The sequence below is a fragment of the Littorina saxatilis genome, linkage group LG6 (genome assembly GCF_037325665.1).
Source record: "Littorina saxatilis isolate snail1 linkage group LG6, US_GU_Lsax_2.0, whole genome shotgun sequence".
Taxonomy (NCBI): domain Eukaryota; kingdom Metazoa; phylum Mollusca; class Gastropoda; order Littorinimorpha; family Littorinidae; genus Littorina; species Littorina saxatilis.
In genome coordinates, this window is record NC_090250.1 from 41,793,924 (window position 1) to 41,814,471 (window position 20,548).

At 40.0% G+C, this 20,548-nt stretch overlaps 1 protein-coding gene across 1 annotated transcript in view; it reads right to left on the bottom strand.

Moving 5' to 3' along the window:
• The window catches only part of LOC138969245 (hepatocyte growth factor receptor-like), a gene marked incomplete in the record, with an annotated part of 40,920 nt that extends 26,371 nt beyond the window's left edge, over positions 1-14,549 (bottom strand). Inside the window, 6 exon segments of the mRNA XM_070341991.1 lie at positions 2,129-2,277; positions 2,636-2,827; positions 3,650-3,784; positions 4,857-5,051; positions 5,439-6,634; positions 14,501-14,549. Of these exon segments, the coding sequence (XP_070198092.1) occupies positions 2,129-2,277; positions 2,636-2,827; positions 3,650-3,784; positions 4,857-5,051; positions 5,439-6,530 (1,763 nt within the window).
• Between the last annotated feature and the right edge of the window lie 5,999 nt (positions 14,550-20,548).

Sequence of the window (20,548 nt, forward strand, 5' to 3'; positions counted from 1 at the left end):
AGCACCCTGCTCCGATGCCAACACAGAGGGAGAGGCAGAAACAAAAGAAGTGTCCAGCTGGGAACCACACACAAGTGCGCTAGGAGCAGAAATAGGCACAGTCATAAGCGTGTTGCGAGCTTCATCAGAAACAACAACTATCACTGGTGGTTTGGAAGAAGAAGATGACTTAGGCTTAACTTTGCCCTTAACGTCGGCTTTACCCCGCTTTTTATCCGAGTCAGCCATGCTGACCAACAACAAAAATGGCGTCAAACCACAAAAGTTACTGAAAAACACAAGTCCAAAATGGACAGAAATTCAGCAACTACAAGGCAAAAATTCCTGTCAATATAACGACAAAAGGAACGAGCTCAAAGTACAGAAGCCAGCAAGCAAAGTAGATGGGTAACATGGCCGGCAGGTGTCAACCAACACAAGAGTCAGCCACGGGAGCGCCAAAATCAGACAACCTTCTCTCAAGAAGCTGAAAAAGTCGTATGATTGTAGCCACGTGGTGATAGAGGTAGTGACGTAGTACACACCAATGGGAGGTAACTCACAGAGTATGTGCTCATTACCATGGCTATTTTTAGCTCTTTTGGTGATGGGGTTGCTTCCCTTTAAAAATGTTAGACGGGTAAGCGTTTTCAGACCTTAGCATCTCAGACTGTGTCAATGGTATATGTGATTCGGAGTAAGAATATGTAATTTAAAACAAATTTAGTAGAAGTGCAATGGCCTTGCAAGCAATCCATTCAAGGAAGAATGAGTTTCAAGGAAATAAATAATGCCGGAGTTCCAGGGGGCCTCGCAGGTTCACTTCAACTTCACTTGAATTTCTTTGGTTAAAGGCACAGTGCGCCTCCCGTAAACCATCACAGATACTGTCAGGCTTTTACACACAGTACAAACACCCTTTCATTTAAACACTCACCTCTTGAGAACATCCTAGGTGCCCTCCGTAAAGAGCGAGCAATTTTCAAAGAATTTATTTTTGCGTGGTTTATCTTACCCCTGAGCCATCGTGAACCCGTGTGATCCAGTTTCCCTTTTTCACAATGCAGTCGTCAGTTAGTAATTTGAATGCGACTCGCTGTGAGCTTATCTGCAATAGCACGTTATTATGTACCTCTGACTATGCACGAAACAAACGGCTGTGGTTCACAAGAACTCTCGCGATGGCTTTGGACTGTTCAGAGGAACTGGCGATAGGCATAAACCGTTGTCTGCTACGAGAACTACGACCTTGCATGACCCTGCTTCCGGGCATTTCTTTTTTCAAACTTTCAAAACTTCGAATTGTACTGATCTTGTCTTGATGAAAAAAGAATTCTTTTATGATTTAAGAATGTTTGTGTAACAAGCTGTCAATTTATTATTTAGATTTTAAAATTAGGTCTAGCGCCAAAACGCGCCACGGTCCGATTGTCTCTGAGACAATCCGCAAAATTAATTCTGTGAAAATTGCTCGCTCTTTACGTAGGGCACCTGGGATGTTCCCGTTTGGTGAGCGTTCAAATGGAAGGGTGTTTGTACTGTGTGTAAAAGCCTGACACAGTATCTGTGATGGTTTATGGGAGGCGCACTGTGCCTTTAACTCATTGTCTCCCATATATCCGTACCCACTCATATGGCTCTATCTGACCAGGTACGGATATATCCGCTCAGACTGTTAGCTTCAGTCGTTTCCTGTAACGTCCATCTAACGCCTGCATTCCAGCGTGTTGATACACAGTTTCTACACAGTTACTACAATTCTGAGTGACCTGCTGCAGCACAGCTGGTCTTGGCTAAAAAAAACTTGGTCAACATAGGTGGGGTACAAAGTGTTAAGATACATGTATGAGCCAAACAAAGTGACACGTACATTCTGACAACAGAAAACTTGGAAGTTCAAAACAGGCAATTTACTGTAGTGGTCCCTCCATCTGCAAACTTCCAAATATAAAAAAATTAGGTTTTAACAGAGGGAAGAAAGATGGGGTTAGATGGTAGGCTGGAAGGTAAATAAAAAGGCTACAGTCGATTTATTTCTCATTCTGAGACCAGGCAGCATGGAATTGTTAGCAACCCATTTTACTACACCAACAAATTTAACAAAAAACCAATTTTGAAGTGACCACAGAGAGCCCACATGTGTACTAACTTTGCTGAGGTGACGCTCGTCACTTGGCAGGTGGTGTTTCCAATGACCACTTTGCGGCTAGTTGTGTCCTGACCACTGTTTGACCCAAAGTTGCTTCCCTTTATGGTCAGTACAGTGCCTCCTGCCACAGGCCCAGACTGTGGTGATATCTGCAATATGGTTATGGTTATAGAGTGGAATTCAAGCTCCCTTTTAGGATGTTTCAAATAAAGACCCCCCCCCCTCTTAACATCTTACTTTTTCAGATTTTCCATTCATGACTTCTGTAACTTTACCTCCATTTCAGAATCTGATTTTCTCCGACATCTGAAGATTTAAAAAAAGGGTTTGACTGTATTACAAACAAAACTAGTCTTCCAGTCATAGCTTTCGATTAAATTATAAGATGTCCTACTTTCCATGCAATCAATCAAATAAAAAGTACAGATCTGTTTAGGTTTTTACATGGGATGAGTGCATCCACCCACTTGGACCCATCCCAAAAACCATTGCCCTTAAAGCACTTACAGAGTGAATAGTTGGAGGGCAGGAAGGATAAGAGCTCCTGGGATTGGGATCAGTCCAAACTTTGGGCGACAGGCATTCGTTCCCAGTGGTACAGGTGTTTTCACACCAGCCACAGCCCAAGGGGTCCCTGCTCTTAAGACACTGGCCACAGTCGGTGTGCAAGGCGCAGGAGTTGCTGGGAAACCGGTACACCTAAAAACACCAGGCACACAGTTAAACCAGTACACATGAAAACATCAGGCACACAGTTAAACCAGTACACATGAAAACACCAGGCACTCAGTTAAACCAGTACACATGAAAACACCAGGCACTCAGTTAAACCAGTACACATGAAAACACCAGGCACACAGTTAAACCAGTACACATGAAAACACCAGGCACTCAGTTAAACCAGTACACCTAAAAACACCAGGCACTCAGTTAAACCAGTACACATGAAAACACCAGGCACTGTTAAACCGGTACACCTGAAAACACCAGGCACACAGTTAAACCGGTACACCTGAAAACACCCGGCACCTGGGGTAAAACATGCACACAGTTACACTGGTACATATGAACACACCAGGCACACTGTTTAAACGTTACACGCGATTGCATCACCATATATGGAAACATAGCTCAAAGGGAGAACAGTTTAGTCATGGCTTTTATTTCATGGCTTGGGATGTAAAGCTTACTCCATATTAACTCCCAAATGTATGTTATGTAGTCTGTGTAAAACCTGAAGGCTTTTTAATAAAGGAAAATAAGGAGATCAGCCAGGAACTTGAAAATGGATTGTGTTTATTCAAAATGTCTGCTAACTGAAAAATCATAACCAATTGAGGAAGAGCGCTAATGAGAAGATCTAAAAAACAAAAGTGCTCTAGATATAGGCATGCAATAACAAGAGTAAGAATGTTATGCAGAACCTGGCACCTGAGAAAATATGTTACAAGCATTAAAATGAACAATCAACTTTTATCTTCTTTGTTAACAGGACACGATTGTTGGTGAATTTCCACATACCAATGTTCCTGACAGTAGGTAGATATTCTCTTCTTTTGGGTCAAATGCTGAATCTTTTTCTATAGCTTCCTCCGACAGTTGGTAGGTTGCAAAAAGGTTTGATGTCAAGCTCTGTCTTGCCTGCTTCACATGCATCTGAAAAACATGCAGTCAAATCAAATTTAAAACACAAGAGAGCAAGATAATTTTTGTGGTTGTTTTTTTTGTTTGCTTAACGCCCAGCCGACCACGAAGGGCCATATCAGGGCGGTGCTGCTTTGACATTTAACAAGCGCCACACACAAGACAGAAGTCGCAGCACAGGCTTCATGTCTCACCCAGTCACATTATTCTGACACCGGACCAACCAGTCCTAGCACTAACCCCATAATGCCAAACGCCAGGCGGAGCAGCCACTAGATTGCCAATTTTAAAGTCTTAGGTATGACCCGGCCGGGGTTCGAACACACGGCCTCCCGATCACAGGGCGGACGCCTTACCACTAGGCCAACCGTGCCGGTAGCAAGATAATTGTTTACCACTAACAAACACAAACTTTATGAACATGATGGTGCATTTATTCATTCGTGACAAGCTCAAGCTTGTTCAAACTTCCTATCTACTTTTATCTAGCTTCCCTGAATAGAAATGAGCCTTCAGCAAGTCTGGTCACTCATGACCACCAAAACAAGACTGCACTAAACGAAACAAGAAGAAGAAAAAAGACAAAGACAGACAAACACATTTTCCATCTAATTTAAAGCAAACAGAAAGAAAGAAAGAAAGAAAGATAGAAAGAAAAAAAACAAGATTCAAGCAAGAGGATCAAACATTTAACTAGTTTAAGACTCTGTCTTAAGGCACACAAAAAAAAGTCTGTTTACGGTATCCCGACCGACCCTATTTTTTCGCGCGACCCTAGACTTTTTTTGGCATTTGAGAAAGAAAAAAAAAACATTAAAAAAAAAAGTCTTTGTTTTTTGGCAAAATGACTTAAAATATGTTTTTTGGGAGAAAAAAAATATTTATAATAATATCCCGACCTACCGACCCTATTTTTTGGGCCTATGTTACCGTAAACAGACTTCTTTTTTTTGTTGCCTAATCACTGTGCCAAGTACAGACACACATTATACACACACAGTTTGATTTAATTGAAAGGTAACCAAGTTTACACACCAAAGAGAGAGAGAAGGAAACACAGATAATGTAAGCAAACAGATCATACCTTTAAGACTCTGCCAGAGTCAGTACCGAGGACAAGAACAGTCTGAGCGTTTTGCTGGATAGTGGACAGACTAGTGACCACTTCGTCATCAAACTTTTCCAGGACTTGAATGCTATTGCTCAACCTTTCATCAGGCTTCGACTGAATGCCCCAGTTTTTCTCGTTCCCACAAAAATCCTCTGTAATCTGGGTGTTCTGTGAGAAACAAGAACAGCAAATGCTCATACAACTCTCCCTCGTCATGTGTAAAATAAATCAGAAATAAATTATCCGCTGCTCTGGCTCTATGAACAGTTAAGAAAATGATAATTTCTTACTTACTGACCCAAAATCGCTCCCACTAGCTGTGACCTTGAAATTTGACCAGGGTCTACAAGATCTGGGTCATGTTTAGTGGTCATCAGAACCTTTGTGTGCAACCTTTACGAAGATCTTGCTTCAAAAAACAATACAGTATATATCCTAATTACCCTTTTTTATTAACCAGAACTCAATCCTCTATGACATCGACATTTGATGAAGGTCAAGCAGACACACAGACTGACACACACACACACACACACGGTTTACATGTCTACATACCCCATCTTTAGTGCACCTGCTATCATCTGTACCAGTCTTCCAGGCTAGGATATGCACCGTGGTATCTCCTTGGTAACATTCATAGCTGATTTGTGTGTAGTGGTTTGTCAGTACAGACACAGGTATTGCGCACACCACAGAACCAGCGTTGGGGTCCAACTCAAAGGTTTTGTCATACGTTTGCCCCGCGGAAAAGTACAACACACCCTCTTCAATAGCAGCAGTGAGAATCTTGGGATAGCTTTCATCATTATGCTTGCACAGCAACCCTGTCTCTACATAGGATACGTAAACCTCGTCATCATTACAAATACGCCCGATTCTCGGGTAAGGACTTTTACCGTTGTTCACAAACTTCTGTTGCACTGTGACAAAGTACACATATTTATCATCTTGCAAGATGTCCACGAATTCCATGTGGTATGACGCTTTTAAGGGTGAATGAATATCGAACCCCGATATGAGAGATAACCTTTGGTTGTATTGCGTAAAATTAACCTGAAATGATCCTGCTGTGGTGCTGATTTTGCGAGTGGAAATCACATTGGGTGAAAGGCTCATATTCCTCCCGTCATACTCCTGCCCTACAAACAGTATATCTCGCTGGCTGGTGGTGTTTTGGTTGAACATGAGGACAGCCACAGACTTCTTGCCTCCTACCAGGTTTGAGAAGAAATCGCTGGAGCTGTTGGCGAAGTTGGAGATATCGGATAGAGAATGAAGACGGCAGAGACCCTGTCGTACCGAGCCGCACACCAGAAGTTTTCGTTTCTGCTTGTCAACTTCCATGACCGTGACCTTATTGGAGGTCACAATTCCACCCGTACACTCGCTGGCTGAGGGGTCACAGTACAAGCTGTCTCGGACGGGCCCAATGCTTAACGCCTGATGAAGCGTCAGATTAGGATACAAGTGCAGCAGTGTGTTATCCCCGCCCACATAAACATCTCCCGTCTGAGCGTCCACAGACACATGCGTGAGACCAACACCTGTATCACAGGAGTCAATGTTGACACCAAGAACTTGACTGCACATTGTCAAAAGCAACACTGCAGCCAGAAGAAGGCAAAGACATTCGCTCCGGCTTTTCATGTTTGCCTTGGCACTGGGTCGGAAGCATGAACAAACTTGCCAATGGTCACTGCTGCTCTGTGAGGATCTTCATGACAAGCTCATCAGTTACACGTGATTGTGCTCTGAAATCAAACCAGACAGACATTGTGAAAATCCCTCCTATCTTGAGTACAGTGGTACCAGCCATTAACAAGGACACTCTCTGCACCAGCTAAGAATGTACTTACATTGGAGGTGGCCAATTGCATGGAATATATTTGTGGTGGGGTGGTAGGAGGAGGTGGTAGGAGGAGCAAGTAGTTATTTGAAGTAGTAGGTAGGTGTATGCAGTTGTCACCTAGTGGGAAGAAGACCCCGAAGTAAGGAGAACACCATGTGGGTGCCTCTTTAGTGTCTTGCACTGAACGAACAACACTTGGTTTAAGCTTGTTTTTATTAATTTCTTGCATACACGTTATAAACAGTAACAACATTAAGAACGTTAACAAGCAGAACAATTAACACTTGCTGTCGTTTTTGGACTTCGCACACGTGTAAAGAATCATGGACAAGAGTTCACTGGCACAGACCGACGAATCATTTGATGCAGTGGAAAACCATGATTGTCGGTTCACTATGAAACCTATAAACTAACAATTAACTCCATTCAAATGAATGTAAAAGCAGAAAAGATGAGTCATGAATAAAACTGAGTTATCACTAAGTTTAATAGAGATAGATCCTGTTGTGACAAGACTTTATGGTAAGGGATGTTGTCAGCTTTAATTTTCAGATAAAACACAAGAACAAGTTATTAATTATGGACAAAGTCATGGTGCAGACAGGAAGAGAGGGAAACAGATTGTCTGAGTGTAAGGGAAGAATTAATTTAACTGACACTATATACATAGTGAATGAAAAGAGCCTAAATGGGTCGCAAGAGGGAAGTAAAATGTTGTATGGTGGGCAAAACTGGATGCATCTCAAAGGGCACAGTGGTACCAGTGTGGTGAGAGAAGACTCTTGTATCAGAGAACAACTGAAGGTCTGCGTTTAGCAGGCGTCCTTAATTAAGCTACAGGTTTACAGTGAAGCCCTTCTTTTCCTGTTCATAGCCTCTTGTTTTTCCGACTTATCTAGAAGTAGAAGCTACTTGTTGAGAATGTGAATTTTTTGATGAAGGAAAATTAAAGGTTCAACTGAATGATTCGACCCCTTTGTAGCTAATATCAGCTGTGAATACTTGTCAGTCACTATTTTCTAAAAGTAGCTGAACTAATGATCAAAACTGTTGAAAAATGCACCACAGTGCTTCACAGCTTTAATCATTCTGACTTTTTCCCACCCAAAGAAGTTAATATACTTAAATTCTGCACTTCAATCAAAGCGTGAAAATGCACATACTGAGAAGGACAGATTTTAATCAAACACGATAACCCATTTCAGAGTGTTTTAGTGTGCAGAGTTTGACATTAAACTTCAAAACACTCCTATCCTAGATTAGCTTTTCATCAATAAAGGCCTGTGCTGAAACCATGCACACATGTACATGTACATGTATAACATAATGAGACAGTTTGCAGCGCTCAGGATAGGTTTTTATGTTGTATTAAATAAAGAAAGAATTTTCAATGATGTCTAATACAATTATACTCATAAAAAGAAAGGAAAAAAGTTCACTCACATAACTCAGCTGTATTTTGCGTACCACTGAACCTGCCTCAAAATTAAGACTAGCCTGAATACACTACTACACACGTGTAACAAGCTGAGGTAATTACCAAATTACAAAGCACAGCTAATTACAGCAATCACTGTTTCGCTGATGGTCACAAATTACTTTATAATTAGCACCAGACAATAAATGCAGGCTTCATCAGTGAAAGTGCAAATACACACATGAAACATGATCTATTAATCTCTTCACTCTTCATCACAGCTAACCACAAATAAAGTGCTATTTTACTTTTTAAAGTCTAGTCATTATGGCATAGTAAACAAATCTAAAGTCACTATCAACATAATTTGTTATTGAGCAAAGATCACTTACCGGTAATAATCCTAGACTAGTCATTGTCTACTTATGTTGTGACTTTAAAATTACTGAAATCTAACATTGTTAATGTTAATGACAATGGCTGTCTGTAGCACCTTTACTTATCTTAATTTTCTCAGAACAGAATTAGACAATGACCTGCATTCGTGATTTTCTTCAGACACATGATTAAACATTCATGGTTCCATAAATAAATACCTTTGTTAAGAGAGGGAGAATGGACCAAGATTGTAGTTTCAAACTATACCCTGCATTTTCCTAATTGATATTGGTTCATTTCCTTACAAAAATATTACTGATCAAAGGATGATAATAGTAATACAAATTATAGTGGATAAGTGACTTCATCAACTAAATCACACACACACACACTAACACACACACACACACACACACACACACACACACACACACACACACACACACACACACAACAAACACACCATTGAGATCAAGCTAGCTTCACAGTGGTACCCCCATGTTAAGATGGGTGGACGTTGAGGGGTTTGGGCTGGGGTTCGCACTGTTCCGCTTATATTGCTCTACACTAATTCTGGTGCACTTGTGTGTACACAGCTGCCTTTCCTAACACACTCATGGTTATAACAAGGATCGACTCTGCAGTTCAGGGAGTGTACCCCTGACTGCCCAGCGCTGTAATGTCGTAGTAGCAAGGCTATTCAGCTCTTAACAGTCCATAAATTTTTCACTTGTTCCTTTTTTTCAAGGTATGAGTAACCTTAAAATTATCATGAATCATAAATTGCCATCTGGATTATAAGACTGAGCTGCAGAGCTTGAAATACAAGGCAGAGCCAAAGTTTTTCAAGGAGGGAAAAAACCTACGCAGATCTCATAAATGATCCTGAAATGAAATAAGATTAATAGCTCAAGCTTTACCCTTTCTTTGTTCCAACAATAATTACAAAAGATGAAAAAAAAATAAAATGTTGTAATCCAAAAAGAAATATATATACAGCTAATGTTCCAAAAGCAAGGATCGAAGTTCAAACAAGTTGCGGGAAGTGATATCAAGACATATTTAATCAATCTGTCAACCTGAAACTAGAAGATGGACACTAAAAACCTGGGACCATTTCATTTTCAAAAAACTAAAAAAAAACCAGGCTAGCCAAAATCCATTAAGCCAGACGGGTCTCGGCTAAAGCATGCCAACATTAGAATGGTAGTAGGTACTGGAATGTTTTAAGTTTGATAAAACAAGACATTCACGAGTACATCGACCCAATGGTCTTTATAGTGAACATGCAGATGTTCGACAGACAAATAATTGCATGAAGTGTAAATTAACTGCAATTATCTCAGAAAGCGTTGATTGTGTTCAGGCTCTGGCAACAGGGTTTGGTTTACTAGTGCGCCCTAGGCCATTGGCGCATAAAATCTCAAAATGTCCTATCAGAATTCCCTTCACACATCAAAGGGCACACTGACATTACGTACTACTGCGCCGTCCTTTGCACACTTTACATCAGAGTACAGCGTTCGGAATGAGCAAAGCAAACAACCAAAGACATAAGACATAGACAGAAGATTTTATTTCAACCACGGTACACAGGAATATATCTTGATTTGAGTTCATTCAATACATAGTACATTCAAACACAACAACCAAACAGAGTGCTAACAGAACTGCATACACACACTCAATTACACACACATGCACACACTGACACACACACATACACATTCTACCACGTTAACTGAAGGGTTACCCTTGTCTTCTATACGATAAGGGACTTACGTTTTGTGAGATGAAGAATAACGTGCTTAGGCTGCTGATAATTCCGAAGACATTTCAACAAAACAAATGTTCCAACAACATTGACTGAAGGGTTACCCTATACGATAGGGCTTCTATACGATAAGGGACTTATATTTTGTGAGGTATGTCAAGCGCTGCAGGTCATGTTGAACTCTAGCAGTGTAAATTCAGGGAGGTGGGCCTACAGCAGTGACTATAGGTTCTGATGATCAGCGATACAAAGGACGCTTCAGATGTCCAAAAGGGAACTAAAACCTTTAGCAAGATCGGACAGCTAGCAGCTTTCAACAATAAGGAAGAGGCAGTCAGTATTTCCTTCAAGAAATCCTACCGATTTTGAAATTCTGTCCGCCTCTTACTCATCTGAGCGTGCCTCATGTTGAACATTTGAAATGTCAGTCTTGTTTCTGACAACTTACACACACCCCGATAACAAGATACAGTGGTAAATTATCAACTGACACCTAACTGAATATTAGGACAAAAATAGTTTTGGAGTATGTTCTTGCCTTCGACTATGTCCCATTAGAAGCTGGTTGAGGGGGACAAATGTCCCATTGTCTTTTTCCCCCAGCCTGTTACCTGTGGCAAGATGGTCATGGAGAGCCAAAAAGAATTGTCTGTCTCTCCACACACACACATCACAGTTACCCTAACTTATTTTTTTGTAATATTTGGTATATATATATATTTCATTGACTGCTACATAAAGTAACTGAGTACATGTAAATGTTTACCTGCACAGTTCAGCTGTATTACAATGAACTGTTTCAATATCAGTAATTTGCCACAAATCATACAAAATTTTGTCAAATGTGAACTAATGTCTTTGAAAATGTAAGTCCTTACAGTGAGTCAGGACACTTGGTCTTCCAATATACAGTGGAACCACCCTTTCATGTACACCCCCCTCAGAATTTCGGAGGGCTACAATATTCCACCCTTATAACTTTTTTCAACAATGAACTGTGCCACAGATTAATGTACAGTTAAACATACAGATACCAAGTGTGTTATATAATGTTATTGTTTATCGATTAAAAGGGCACGCTTAAGCGTCTTCCGAAAAGTAAAAAATAAATAAATAAATAAAAAAATTTAAAAAAAATAAATAAATAAAAAATCAAATAAAAAAATAAAAAAATAACACGTGGTTGACCACTTAAAACTAGCAATCGCAGCGAATAATTGACTCCGATGTGTATAAAATCAGTTCACACGGCAGTCTCCACGTTAGAAACTATTCAAATGTAGGTGTGGGTTGTTCTGTGGAGTTGGGTACCACAGCGGGTCATTAAAATGAAATGATAAGTTTGACAGTGTTGTTCGTTACTACGCTTCTTGATGTGTTTCTGAATGTTGCTTGACGATGTTAAAGCTATTAAACAATATTTTTTACTAAAAAAAACAACAACAAAAACAAAACAAAAACCAATGGCAGTTATGTTCAATCCTAGAGAATAGCCATGACAATTAAGGTAAGGAAACTTTTTATACATTACCAAATGAAGTTACTCATTCACTGTCACACACACTTCAGTCTTTGCGACACATCATATATATAATTAAGAGAATCTGTCAGGATGTTGCCTGCCCACAACAATAACGTTATAACCATGAGTCATGTCCTGTGTACTTGAGCGCTTTTGTGAAACTGTCGGTTGGTAAGCTCGATCATTTATAATAACCAGCTATTCTTCAAAAAGGAGGAACTGTTAAATTACTACCTACATGTTAGTTTGAAACTACTAAGCTTCCTGTCTTTGTTCATCCAGTTATGCAAAACTGGAACAACTTTCAAGCTTGTGTATAGTGTCTTGTTGATGAAATTACAGTGAGACCCCTTTTTCATACCCAATAACCCATAGCTGATTTTAGACTTCCCCCCTCTTAAGACTTTGTTTTTACAGAATTTATGTTCATAACCTCTGTAAATTTACCTTCATTTTCACACTCCAAATTTTTGGGATCTCAGACAGATGATAGAGCGCATTGTCAGATGGCAAAGTATTTGGTTATAATACACATATAATGATATATGCATGGATGTGCACCAATTCAGGAAATCTATCAGGAAATGGGCCGATTTATCCACTCAGATGCAACACTAGTCTACTTCTTTTCAAATTTCCCTTTTCGCCCTTTTTTTTTCTCCAGACTGCATTTATTTTTTATTAGTGCCCAACTGAATACTTAGCTTATAAAGTGAACAGGCCTACAAGTACAAAACTAGTCTATACATACATTGTATTTGTGTGTGTGTGTGTGTGTTTGTGTGTGTGTGTGTGTGTGTGTGTGTGTATGTGTGTGTGTGTGTGCATGTGTGTGTGTGTATTTGTTTATGGTGACTCGATGAATGGTGATTATCAAAACTGTTAACAGACCTGGGAACTCCTGTTTTTTACTTGGAGTATTCTCAAATAAACTTAGTGTATTTTCAGAAACATGAGCGTACTCCACACAGCATTTGATCATCCATGAATCAAACATGCTTCACGTACACGCGTCTGTCGCACCGTTAATTAAGTTTACCAAAACAAATGCTTTACGTGTACTGACAAAAATTGTGTAATCATGTGTCAAAATACTGGATCGGCTTCGGGATGCGCTTATGATGAAAAGTAGTCTAGGAATTGTTCTCGTCGTATTTTTTTCCCACTGACCGTACTGATCTTATTCTAGACAATCATGCGTACAATATACGGCGAAATCGTATGGGTTCCCAGGTCTGTGTTAAGTACTTTACTTTCCTGATAAACAGCTTGTTTCATTCTTAACTAATGGTAGAGATTTGCTCTTTTGCAGAATGTCACCAAGTAAAACATACAGCATTTCAACCCGATTCCTTCATAAGCGTTACTGCTGTATAACCAGGGGCCGTCGGCTATTGTGTCATAAAAATTCTTAATGATGCGTTAGCTTCCCTGGACTTGGATCGCTGGCATAGTGGTCAGTGACCCGGAATGAGCAAGAGAAAAGAGGAACGTTGATGCAGCTGCAGCTTTCTGCGCACAGATTTCAGAGGCAAAGGCACTCAATATTGAACTCGGCACATGCATGCCGGAATAGGAACATTTTCTAGTTTATCTTTGGCAACAATAACTTTGGAAATCATAAGAAAGCGGACACTCGTTTGGCTGTCCTGCAAATGCCATTTCTTTAGCATTACGCGTGGTAAAAACACTTTTTTTCTTCTTTCTGGTGCCTGTACAGGCTCCCAGGCTTAACAAACGTGAAAGCCACATGTAGTATTACCTAGCCATGTTTCCATACTTGGTCTCACTCTTACACAATCCAGTACCCCGACTGACCCGCGCCCAGTCACATTTTGTGTCCGCTATCAGTTCAAACCTACCCGAGAACACTTGAGAATTTTTAGCTGCTGGTACATGGTTAACGCTCGGTTTGATATATGGCGCGTCATGTTGCATTTTGTCACAATGTACAAAGAAATGCCTAGCAGCTGACTGACCATGCCACAAGGAATAAACACACACGTATAGCAATGATAAATGATTGTCCATTTGGAAAAAATCACAGACTTAAAAACTTAAATTCTCATACCTTCAACTGTATTCCAATATCAGCTACACGTTTTGTTCTATTACTCATTTAACTGCATACACAAACATGTTTTGATATTATTCCATGAAAATTAATCAAGGGAACAAAGTTTCAAAATAACAAATAAAAACACACATGCCCAAAATAGTGCTTACTTTTGGAGCTCATCCAGTCAATGAACTTAATTTACAAGAAATATTCTCTGCTTTGATCACAGGCGGAAGGTATCGTCCACTGGACTACTACTATACCTTCCGCCTGTGCTTTGATTAAACTAAAAGTGACTTGTTTCGAATGTATAAAGCCCCTACTACCACTGTAAGGTTAAAGTTTAAACGTGACCGTATCACCCATCAATCGAGCACAGTGTTCTGTAAACTCTGTTTCAAGTCAACCAGGAAATAGCATTCCACTGTTACTGCTACAGTGTTAGTGTAAGCAGACGATAATCGGTTTGCTCAACAATCTGTCACTTTCATCTGGAATTTTGCAGTATTCCCGGCATCGCACTTGCCTACTTGTAGTGGGAGATAAGCATTTATTCCTTAAAAAATTACGTATGTGTGGTAATGATACAATCGGGACTTTAAAAAGGTTGATACTTACAAAACTTTTCAAAGAAAGTTGGAAGATGTGTGGTGACCTCAAGTGCAGACAACCCACGAGTACAGCCCTACATGAACTACACAGTAATCAATGACGTCATAATCCGCGGTTCGCTTGAAATACTCATTCAGAAACTGATGTACAATACTAAAGAGAAAACTTAATACGTGCAACAATGGTAAAGATAAAGCTCTACAATATTTTTAGAGAATGATTACACATTATCAACGCGCATTCTCAGAAGGCCGAGTCGGTTATGGAAGAAAAGAAAGTAATTTTTCAAGACGCTAGCTGTTGGGCGCAAAGTAAGAATCCGGGGCAGAGTTGGAATAAACGGGATTTCCCGAAACCTCATTTTATTTCCAACAAAGCTCCGCATTTCCGGAAACGAGCTGCCTCGTTCTAGAAATGGCAACCCTTCGACTGGCACAAAAAAGTATACCCTTTTCACAGGTCATGAATAAGGTATATGAAAAAACAAGGTCTTATACAGGGGAAGTCTTGAATTGGGGGTGTGGGGGTACACTGTGTAACAATTCACTCAGCGCATGCATGCAGCTAGCTAGTTGCTGCTGTCTCGATCTATTTTGAACACAATGATTTTTTTTCTCAGAGTAGAGTGTTAGTTTGTTACAACAGGCTGAAATCATCTTTAATTTGAATCAACATTTTGCAACAATCAATCCGGCACATCAATTATAGCGCACAGACTTGCACATTACGTTTCATGAGCCTAGATTACCATGCAGTGACAAGAGCCTACTCGGTAAAGGGACGTAATGCTGTCTCTACAGCCCAGATCGAGAGACTGTGTGAGTTTAATATATAATCAGTTAAGACTGAGTAACAAATTATTACAATCGATAGTTACCAGTGCAAAGTTATATCGGAACACTCTTGTTGTGTTTTTGTTGTTGTAAAATGTAAGATCTGAAACGTTAAAAATTACGTAAAATTGGTGCGTTTTGGTCGAGTGGGATGGGTCGTTGAACTGTGTTGTTACAGCCCGCCGAAGTTATCAAAAGTGTTTTTGCTCTTTGTAATTCGGTTGGTTTGGTGCGTTATACAATGCATCTGCTTTTTCAAAACGAAGCATTGATCACTTTAAAACACAAGGACCATCATTGGCCATCATGACTTGTATCATTTTACATCGCATTCTAAGAAAGAGCAGAATTCTCACTATGCGCGCGGTACATTTCTAGAATCGCGTAGCGCAAAGTTGGATTTTCTACAATGGCGGCCATTGTTGGAATTCCAACAAAGCGCAGGTCATTTCCGGAAAAGCGCCGATGACGAGATGGGTCGCAACATAGCTACCACCGACTGACTGCCGGTAGCCGACTCGAACCAGTCCGAACACCAGAGTAAACAGCCAAGTGAAAACTGTAAGCTGAATGAGAATTTAAGAAAATCATGAATCACGAGATCAATCCCGCTGCTTCATAGGGTGACTATCATCGTTTATCTGTCAGTTCTGGTGAAACCCACAGAGATATAGAACTCTATTCTTTATCTCTGTGCTGTGAAACCCTACCCACTCAGTATTAAACCCCGGCTACCAGTGTGGGCATAAGCAGAACTGCTGTTGACCTTCCCCTTCCAGGGATATCGTTTTTAACATTCTTTTTTTTATTTCAATAAAAAGTCCCTGTTAGTTTAAATTACTACAACCCTATGAATTACTCGGCCCCGACGGAGCGGCGTTAGAGAGAGCCTGAGCGGAGAGAGAGAGGAGAGACACATACAAACAGACGGACTGACAGACAGATAGACTGACAGATAGACAGACGGACTGACGAACGAACTGACAGACGGACTGACAGACAGAGAGAGAAAGATAGAAAGAGACTGAAGAAAGAGGGAGAAAGATAGAGAGAGAGAGAGAGAGAGAGAGAGAGGGTGTGTGTGCGTGTGCCCGGCCGTGTGTGTGTGTGTGTGTGTGTGTGTGCCGGCCGTGCGTGCGTGCGTGTGTGTGTCAGTGTCACTGTGTGTGTGTTTGTGTGTTGTAATGTCTTTATGTGTCTGTGTGTCTTTGTGTCTACTAGTTTGTGTGCCTTGTCAGTGTGTGTGCCGGAGAGCGTCAGTGTGCGCCGTGTGTGTCAGTGTGTGTCACCCGGCCGGCCCAGTGCCGTGCCGTGTGTGTCAGTGTCAGTCAGTGTTTGCAAATGCGTTAGGGTAGGTAGTCTAGGTACACTGGTGTACAGGAGAGGTGCGACAACCGATTTCAACCAGTGTCATATATAATGTTTATCGTTTGGAAATGTTTTCTCTTGTTCCATTCATTATCTCTTATTTCGCGCTCACGCGCATACTGACGACCGTTCGTGAGCCGGTGTGCGCGTGCGTATGAGTGTAGGCCTAGTGTGTGTGTGTTGTCGTCTATATGTGTCATTTAAGTTATTGTGTGCTGCTATTAGGGCGAGCAGTGGTGATGCGCAGAAAAATAAGGCCTTATTTTTTTAAGGGCTTATGTTTCTTAAGGCCTTATTTTCCTAAGGCCTTATCGAAAATAAGGCCTTATTTTATTAAGGTCTTAAAATAAATATTGCCTTATTTCTTTACACCCTCATTACATTTAGTCAAGTTATGACTAAATGTTTTAACATCGAGGGGGGAATCGAGACGAGGGTCGTGGTGTATGTGTGTGTGTGTGTTCGTGTGTGTGTGTGTGTAGAGCGATTCAGACTAAACTACTGGACCGATCTTTATGAAATTTGACATGAGAGTTCCTGGGTATGATATCCCCGGACATTTTTTTTCTTTTTTTCGAAAAATGTCTTTGATGACGTCATATCCGGCTTTTCGTGAAAGTTGAGGCGGCACTGTCACGCTCTCATTTTTCAACCAAATTGGTTGAAATTTTGGTCAAGTAATCTCCGACGAAGCCCGGACTTCGGTATTGCATTTCAGCTTGGTGGCTTAAAAATTGATTAATGACTTTGGTCATTAAAAATCTGAAAATTGTTAAAAAAAAAAAAAAATTATAAAACGATCCAAATTTACGTTCATCTTATTCTCCATCATTTTCTGATTCCAAAAACATATAAATATGTTATATTTGGATGAAAAACAAGCTCTGAAAATAAAAAAATATAAAAAATATGATCAAAATTAAATTTCCGAAATCAATTTATAAACACTTTCATCTTATTCCTTGTCGGTTCCTGATTCCAAAAACATATAGATATGATATGTTTGGATTGAAAACACGCTCAGAAAGTTAAAACGAAGAGAGGTACAGAAAAGCGTGCTATCCTTCTCAGCGCAACTACTACCCCGCTCTTCTTGTCAATTTCACTGCCTTTGCCATGAGCGGTGGACTGACGATGCTACGAGTATACGGTCTTGGCTCTTGCTGCGTTGCATTGCGTTCAGTTTCATTCTGTGAGTTCGACAGCTACTTGACTAAATGTTGTATTTTCGCCTAATTACGCGACTTGTTTTTACATTTAGTCAAGTTTTGACTAAATGTTTTAACGTAGGGGGGGAATCGAGACGAGGGTGTGGTGTATGTGTGTGTGTGTGTGTGTGTGCAGTGTGTGTGTGTGTGTGCGTGTGTGTGTGCTGGACCGATCTTTATGAAATTTGACATGAGAGTTCCTGGGAATGATATCCCCGGATAATTGTTTATTTTTTTCGATAAATATCTTTGATGACGTCATATCCGGCTTTTTGTAAAAGTTTAGGCGGCACTGTCACACCCTCATTTTTCAATCAAATTGATTTAAATTTTGGCCAAGCAATCTTCGACGAAGGCCGGACTTCGGTATTGGATTTCAGCTTGGTGGCTTAAAAATTAATTAATGACTTTTGTCATTAAAAATCTGAAAATTGTAACAAAAAAAATTCTTTAAAAAACGATCCAAATTTACGTTCATCTTATTCTTTATCATGTTCTGATTCTAAAAACATACAAATATGTTATATTTGGATTAAAAACAAGCTCTGAAAATTAAAAATATAAAAATTATCATCAAAATTAACTTTCCGAAATCGATTTAAAAACAATTTCATCTTATACCTTGTCGGTTCCTGATTCTAAAAACATATAGATATGATATGGTTGGATTAAAAACACGCTCAGAAAGTTAAAACGAAGAGAGGTACGGTAAAGCGTGCTGTGAAGCACAGCGCTACGGCATCACTGAAACAGGCTCGTCACTTTCACTGCCTTTTGCACTAGCGGCGGACTACGTTCAGTTTCATTCTCAGTGCAGTGAGTTCCACAGCTTGACTAAATGTAGTAATTTCGCCATACGCGACTTGTTAATGACTATAGAGATCATGTTAATCAAAACAAGGCCTTATTTCTTGAAAATAAGGGCTTATTTTCAAAAATAAGGCCTTATTTTGAATATAAGAGCTTATTTTTTTAAGGCCTTATTTTGAGGATTTTTGACCCTTTGTGCCAAGGATATTTTGTCAAACCGGACTCCCAACAACAGGACAGCCTGCCCGAGAAGGGGTTTTTGTCTCTCAGCGGCCGGAATAACACGAAATTTTTACAGCTCCACAAAAAAATGACTCCGGAGTAAACTTTCGTACGAAATTTGTACTCCGAGTGCACCTGTCGTACGAGAAAAGAACTCCCCAAGGCACGAACAAATAACTCCCTGCACGAAATTTTTACTCCCCATTTTTACATTTAGTCAAGTTTTGACTAAATGTTTTAACATAGAGGGGGAATCGAGACGAGGGTCGTGGTGTATGTGTGTGTGTGTGTGTGTGTGTGTGTGTGTGTGTGTGTGTGTGTGTGTGTGTGTGTGTGTGTTTGTGTCTGTGTCTGTGTGTCTGTCTGTGTGTGCGTGTGTGTTTGTAGAGCGCTTCAGAGTACGAAACTACTGGACCGATCTTTATGAAATTTTACATGAGAGTTCCTGGGAATGATATCCCCGAACATTTTTTTTTCTTTTTTACGATAAATACTTTTGATGACGTCATATCCGGCTTTTTGTAAAAGTTGAGGCGGCACTGTCACACCCTCATTTTTCAATCAAATTGGTTGAAATTTTGGCCAAGCAATCTTCGACGAAGGCCGGACTTCGGTATTGCATTTCAGCTTGGTGGCTTAAAATTTAATTAATGACTTTGGTCATTAAAAATCTGAAAATTGTTAAAAAAAAAAATTTTTTTTATAAAACGATCCAAATTTACATTCATCTTATTCTTCATCCTTTTCTGATTCCAAAAACATATAAATATGTTATATTTGGATTAAAAACAAGCTCTGAAAATTAAAAATATAAAAATTATGATCAAAATTAAATTTTCGAAATCAATTTAAAAATACTTTCATCTTATTCCTTGTCGGTTCCTGATTCAAAAAACATATAGATATCTTCTTCTTCTTCTGCGTTCGTGGGCTGAAACTCCCATGTACACTCTTGTTTTTTGCACGAGTGGAATTTTACGTGTATATGACCGTTTTTTACCCCGCCATTTAGGCAGCCATGCGCCGTTTTCGGAGGAAGCATGCTGGGTATTTTCGTGTTTCTTTTACCCATCGAACTCTGACATGGATTACAGGATCTTTTTCGTGCGCACTTGGTCTTGTGCTTGCGTGTACACACGGGGGTGTTCTGACACCGAGGAGAGTCTGCACACACAGTTAACTCTGAGAAATAAATCTCTCGCCGAACGTGGGGACGAACTCATGCTGACAGCGGCCAGTGACTGGATACAAATCCAGCGCGCTACCGACTGAGGTACATCCCCGCCCACATATAATAATAATAATAAAGTGTATTTATATTGCGCCTATCCCTTACAAAAAACAAAAATATTTGGCTCTAAGCGCATTACAACATGTGAAGGACTTGGTACAATCAAGTCTGACAAGTACAACAGCACAATATACAGTCGGTCTCTTAGGTAAAAGCAGCTTCGACAGTTAAACACTTCTACTAAAAGATCCTCTAACAATTTACAAACATAGTTAAAGAACATCGAGTTAATAGGAATTAAAAAAAAAGGTTCTTATAATAAAACTATCTAGCGAACGACGAAGAAGAAGAAGAATAAAACTATCAATGTCAATGTATAACA